We start from the raw sequence: 6,518 nt of genomic DNA, 5'->3' as shown, positions 1-6,518 counted from the left end.
GAATGGTAAATATATACCCGTACCCTTTCCCTCCACCCCCAAGTCTGGATCGTGCTCTTTGGAAAATGCAGTAAGATACAACGCCCATTCAATGCATCATCTGCAGCCTGTGTAGTCGTGGCGGGTGGGTAGGGGCCCTTCATCTCTGCACCCGCATCTCTGCATGCCTGGCAGCGTGCCCCTCACAGGGTGGATGCTCAATAAAGATTACCAAAGTCCTCTCAACAGCCTGGAGAAAGGTTTGAATGGGCCTCAAAAGGTGACAGCTGCTCATACAGAGAAGAGGCTCTAAAGTAGAACTTAGCAAGAGCTACATTTAGGGGGCAGAATTAGAGAGGAGATAAAGAGTTTGATTTAGCTAGACCTGATTTAGCTACACCTCTTCCTGAGGCAGAGGGAAAGGGCATGGAGGGGGCCTTTGCTTCATAGCCTGTGTCATCTCAGTAAATTAAAAATTATGGTTGTCTGCGGAGTGCGAGAGGGATGTTACGAAGGATAAAAGAGAGCATGGGATGAAATTTGCAAGAGCTACCGTAGGGGACCTGCCAAAGAACTAAAGAGGTGCAGAAGGGGGCCAGTGAAAGGCCAAAGGACTGGAAACACTGATCAGCTTGTGACTTCCCCCATCAATACCCAGTGGACCTAGAAAAGACATGGCAAAGCAGGAGACAGACGCCCCGGGCCGAATCGTGTCCCTCTAAAATGCTGAAGCCTAACGCCCGACACAATGGCATTTGGAGTTGGGAGTCTTTGGAAGGTTATGAGAGGTCCTGAGGGTAGGAATAGGGCCCTTATAAGAACAGGAGGAGACACTAGAGCTCTCTCTGTCCTGTTGGAACATGGGGAGAAGGTGGCAAGTCAGAAAGACCACTAGGAACTGAATTGGCTGGCACCTTGATCTTGGATTTCCTAGCCTCCAGAACGTGAGAAACAAGTATCTGTTGTTAAGTTCCAGTCTGTGGTATTTTGTTACTGTAACCTGAGAAGACCAAATCAACCGTTAACCAGACTTGCAAAGGGAGCTCAGCCAGTGTATAAACAGAAAATTATTAATGCTAAAGAACGGATCACTGAAATAATTAGTGACAGAAAATAGCAGCCCAGGGAGTAATGGTCAGGGGCAAGGCCACTGTCACCCACACTTACTGAAGTGAAGCCCGGGCCCAGAGAGGCAGAGCTGCCGTAATTACCCATTAGCACTAGGCCACACCAGGACCAGAACCCAGGTCTCCTGGACGCCAGCCTCAAGCCTTTTCCACAACACTTCTGTCTCCCTCTGAGGTCTCGGATACCCACTGTGGCCTAGATGGAAACCAACTGCACAACAAGAAACTGCTTCAAACATTTTTATTACTATTTGTACAGACTCTTAACCCTACAACACATGCTGGTGTAATGCGACAACGGCCTGGGTTCACGCCTCCGGCCAGGCTGGGCACCACTGTCCAGCAGGCACCAGTCTCAAGTGAGGCAGCTTTCTGAGGGGTTCCCAGGTGCAGCATCTCAGGACACCAGAAAGGGGAGGGGTGCAAGGAACGCCTGTGTGCACAAGTCTGTGCTGTGCTGGGGATGGGCTGCCACTTTATAAAGGTTTCACAGCCTGACTCTGATTTGGGAGCCCCAGAGATTACTCTAGGAAGGTTAAGACATGATCAAGTATCTGTGAGACCATAGATAGGGACATGCCGGGTGTCTGTGGCTTGAACGCTTGGATGAGAGCCTCATTTTTTGTCACACAGTGGTAATGCAGAAAGGCATCAGGAGGCCTGGCCTGGTATTTAGAACTGGAGAAGTAGCCTGATCGCAGGCTACAGCTGTATCAAGTGCTCTGTGGTTTCCAGGTGGCTGTCGTAGTGACTCAGGAGTCCTCCAGCGTTTTCTCATTAACACCCTGTTCCATGGGCGGCACTTCGTATCTTTCCAAGCCCTTTCAATGTATCTGCAGATCTTCTTCTGGGCACTCTAGCTCACACCCCATGCCGCTCACCGGCGCTGGTTTAGACCGGTCAGGTTCTTGAGCTGATACAGGGAAGGAAACAGAATGATGAGGCCTTGCCCTGCCATTAGGACTCCAGTGGGAGAGACTGGGGTTTTCAAGGCGGCAGGCATGGCTAAGATCCACAGATCTGACATGCTAGGGGCCTGGGAATCAGCAAGGTTTTTTAATGGCAGCAAAAAAAAAAAAGAGATGGGGTACTGAGGATCAGAGACTGGGGCTGAATCACTGTCCGTCTTATTAGGAGTTTTCTAGTTTAAAAGATTCGGGAACACTGACACATGTTTTAAGGGTCACAGGGCAGGACGGGGACGGGAGGAGGGCAGGGATGAGTGAGACAGTACTTACCGTCACTGCTGCACCCATGAGTCCTTGAACCAGTGCCTCTCCAGTGGACTTTACCTAGAAGGAGTCAGGGTCAGGCTCTCTTAAGCCCCCAGTACAAGCTCAAAGGTGAAACAGGTAAGACAAAAGCGGGGGTCGGGGGTGGAGGGGGGGACTCATGAGGACCCTGTGGACTGGAGGAAGAGCCTATGATCACAACCACAAATGGCCCAAGTATGGCTCTTAGGGAAATGGCTGGCACACTCCCTGGGCAAGCCTTCAGGAGGAGGGGGGTGTGCCTAGTGAGGAGGCTTCCCAAATGGCTAGCCCCAACTACCTGCTTGGCAGTGTGGCCCATGTTCATTGCGTCGTTAATCCGGTTTTCCAGGAAGCGCCAAGTGTCCTCGAAGTCTGGGGACGAGTCCTGCATCATCACCAGCTCTGTCGTGTTGTAGATGCCAGCCAGCACAGCTCGGCGGGTATACCAGTTAAACTGCAAAGAAACCCACCCAGGCAGGTGGGTCACCGCTACTGCTGTGGGCTGGGGAAGTCTGGGGGTTCCTACCCAAAGCCACGGGCACTAAGGGGTCCCTCCTGATCTCTTTTCCCCACAGATGCATTTGTTTCCCTGCAAGACATTGGTGTTCTCAAATTTGGCTGGGCAACAAAATTACTGGGAGATTAAAATGCAAGCTCCTGGGCCCAACTTCTCAGAGTTTAGAGTCAAGGGGTCTGAAGTAAGTGCAAGGAATCTGGACGTCTGATTAGCATCCCAGGCGATTTTGCTACAGGCATCCATTTTGAAGCCTGTGAAAAGACTGTGTCTTAGGCCGCCTAAATTCTGGGGAGGTTCTCTGGTCAGCCAGTTATGACCAAACCGTGGTATGCTCACCAGTAAAGTGAGGGCTGAGACAGGCCCATGGACAGATTCAGAACACCCAGGAGGAGCGAGGGGCTCCAGTCCCTCAGCCACTTCCGGCTGGCCCAGCAAATGGCTCTCTGGAGCACTAACTCAGCTGCTTTGTGTTTTATTCCTTTAATTTCTTTGCTAATTTCATTTTCCCACCAGCTCTGTTGGTGGTGTCCTCCGACATGGGGGAAGCTTATTAAGTCCTTTGTTAGAACTGTGGCAGGAGTAGCTCTTCACCTCCCCAGCCTGGACTCCACAGAGCACATTACATATTAACTTCTTTTATGAAGGTATACTTTTTGTTTTTTAATTTCCTACCAGAAATATGACAGCATTAACAAGTCAGAAGCTATCCTGGTGCCTGTTTAAAAGCTAATTGATCTCTTGGCAAAGCAGGCCAGGAGGGGCTCGGGGGAGGGAGTTCCTTTTTAAGGCAACAGCGGCTCCATGGCGTTCTGTTCACTTTTTTAAAATCAGTCTCATGAGGGGCGCCTGGGTGGCTTGGGTGGCTCAGTCGGCTCAGTCGGTTGAGCATCCGACTTCAGCTCAGGTCATGATCTCAGTCTGTGAGTTCGAGCCCTGCATCAGGCTCTGTACTGACTGCTCAGAGCCTGGAGCCTGCCTCGGATTCTGTGTCTCCCTCTCTCTCTGCCCATCCCCTGCTCATGCTCTGTCTCTCAAAAATAAACATTAAAATTTTTTTTAAAAATAAATAAAATCAGTCTCATGAAAGACACACACTGAGAAATCACATCGCAGAATGTGAGTCTTAGGAGATTGAGGGGAAATGATTATAAAACGGCAGCCTTGTCACCAGGCCCTCTGATGCTTGTGTCACCAGGAGGGGACAGAGGGAATAATCACTGGTTTGTGGCTCGAGCGTGCATCCTTGAATGAGGACGTAGGTCCCACTATGGCTTGTTGAGGGAGCTTCCTCGTCCCTAGTCTCTCCTTTCCAAGATAGGAGTGGCACTGCAGGCCCACTGAAAGGCTCTGTGATCAAAGACCTTTCACAAACTTCCCGAAGAAATGCTTAACCCAAGCCTCTCCTGGTGTCCTGTCGGTTTGCAGAAAGCACTCACATCAGTGGACTGGTCCCCAGCGTAATGCCACATGTCATCCACCATACTGGTGATCAGGCTTAGGCTGGACGGGATGTTGTGCGGGAGCATGAGGATGCCGAGGGCCTGAGGAAAGAATGACAGAAACAGGTACTGCACACAGGGAACACAGAGCACAGGTGGATGGTGCGGCGCCTCGCCTCTCCACGCAGGTATGTGAGAGGGCCTGCCCACTCCCCTGCTGAGACCCACCATCTCCGCCCGGTTGGCGTGAGCTCCTGGCAGCTGACAACCCTGGCTACAGCTGATGGGAGCCAGGGGCGGCCCCTACCCTCAGCTGGCCCGCTCAGGTTCTCCATCCCCGGCACGTGGGCTTGGGAATGCAGGCAGCCGGAGGGTCTAGACTGGTCTAAGAGTACTGAGAGCAAGGATGGTGGCGGGCACCCCATTTTGTAACACGGAGGTAGAAGCAGAGCTAGGAGGAGGGTCTGGGGGTAGTTTCTAGGTCCAAATCCCTGGGCCCAGCAGCATTCCTGCCCTTGATCCCCCATGGCAACCTCACAATAAATTCCTCCCTGGGGTTTTGCTTAACTCAAGTTGGTTTCTGGTATCTGAAACCAAAAATCCTTCAACTAATACGAGCAATAGCACGACCCAGAGACGCTTCCTTAGCAGGCATCGACTCTTGAGAGTACCAGGTCTTGTCACTTTACCAACTCAAAACTCCACTGGCTGTGGCCTGCGGGAGCTGGGTCAGAGGCCCTGGCTCGGCTGGAAAAGTTTTTTCTTATCGAAGTAGCCCAGAAGAAAATGTGCTGAGTCAGAAGGCAGTCAGGGCCCAATACACACACTTCCACTGCTTTGACTGCAAGGTGGAATGAGTCAGGCCAGAGGTCTGAAAACCCAGCGTGGCAAGCACAGGCAGGGGACAGGACTCCCCTCTCGCGATACTCCCTCCACAGGCAGCCTGGGGTTAGGCGCACCGCTGCTGTTCCAAGGTCTGTCAACTGACTGATGGGCGCTATTGCTCAGTAGTGGGTGGAGGACACTAGATGATCCCTGCTGCCCTCTCATTCCTGATGTGCTTGGACTCCATTTTCTTAACTAAGAGAACGGCCCACACTGTGATATGCTTTGAAACGGGAAAAAGGAAGCTTCAGGAAAGGGGACAAAAAAGCCTTGGAACGAATACTCCAATTTTCAAGCATCACATCGACAAATGGAAAAGACATCCCAGTCCTCTGAGATCCAGGACACGACAGGCCTGTTAATGACGATGGCCAATAAAATCTCATTTTCTAATCTCCTCCATGGATTCCTCCTCACTGAAGACCCGGTAGAACACTCAGACCACCAGGAGCCAACACGATGTGACCCAGTACGCAAGCCACTCACACTTCTAGGAACTGAGACCCAGATGGCTCAGTTACTCCCTCTGGCACGCCCAAGTCCGCACTCCCTAGCTCTACCAAGTGCACGGAGAATCCCCAGGTCTGTGCGGATTAATGAGCTAGCTTCTGAAGACTGTGCAGGGTCCTCCGAGTGCAAGGTGCTGAGAACTAAGAACACGAATGCATTGGTGCCCTGTAGCCTAGATATGGACTCTGTACCCGGGGCCAGTGCTCAATGTACGGAATCAGCATTCTCAGTCTGGTTTCCACTGCGTCCCTCAGGAACTGGTCTGTCTTCCTCTTCCTGGAAGAGGGAAAAGAAAAGAGTGGGTCTCTGGGTCAAAGGCATGGGCTCGGGGCTATCCTGCTTACTCGGCGCTAGGGAGGAGGGTCCCACCAGCTCCTGATGCTGGCCTGACTACAGCTGTCACAGAGAGGCAGCTGTGTTCCAGTCCCCTCAAAGCAGTGGGGCTGCTCAATGCTCCTCTCTTTCGGCTCTGCCTGGATTGGCCTCCTGAGACTGTTAGTGGGGCCTGAGCCCCCTGATCCTTAACTGCCACCCTGAGCAAAAGTGCCACAGGACTTACTCGGCCTGGCCCAGCTGTACCAGCTTCTGCTCCTCTTCCAGCACATGAGTGAGCCGAGCATTGCACTGGGTCACAAAATGCAGTACCAGCTCACTGCCGTCATTCCCAAACATGCTGGCTGCTGCAGTGGAGAGACCCAGAGACTACAAAAGGAGACAGAGAAAACAGAAAAGTGGCAGACAAATGTAGTGGACATGTGTTGTCTGTTCCTCACCAGCACCTCTTTTTCCAGTAACAGCAGCTTGATTT

At 51.9% G+C, this 6,518-nt stretch overlaps 1 protein-coding gene across 1 annotated transcript in view; it reads right to left on the bottom strand.

Moving 5' to 3' along the window:
• Positions 1 to 1,333: 1,333 nt before the first annotated feature.
• COQ9 (coenzyme Q9) overlaps positions 1,334 to 6,518 on the bottom strand; it is a 14,271-nt gene continuing 9,086 nt past the window's right edge. Inside the window, exons 4-9 of the mRNA XM_003998073.5 lie at positions 6,270 to 6,412; positions 5,902 to 5,986; positions 4,313 to 4,417; positions 2,658 to 2,813; positions 2,345 to 2,398; positions 1,334 to 2,019 (exon numbers count right to left, since the gene is read on the bottom strand). Of these exons, the coding sequence (XP_003998122.3) occupies positions 1,984 to 2,019; positions 2,345 to 2,398; positions 2,658 to 2,813; positions 4,313 to 4,417; positions 5,902 to 5,986; positions 6,270 to 6,412 (579 nt within the window). The 3' untranslated portion in view covers positions 1,334 to 1,983. The remainder of the gene's footprint in view (positions 2,020 to 2,344; positions 2,399 to 2,657; positions 2,814 to 4,312; positions 4,418 to 5,901; positions 5,987 to 6,269; positions 6,413 to 6,518) is intronic.

This window comes from Felis catus, chromosome E2 (assembly GCF_018350175.1).
Source record: "Felis catus isolate Fca126 chromosome E2, F.catus_Fca126_mat1.0, whole genome shotgun sequence".
NCBI lineage: Eukaryota > Metazoa > Chordata > Mammalia > Carnivora > Felidae > Felis > Felis catus.
Note: the sequence above shows the minus strand (reverse complement) of the source record. Positions and strands in the feature narration are given on the sequence as shown.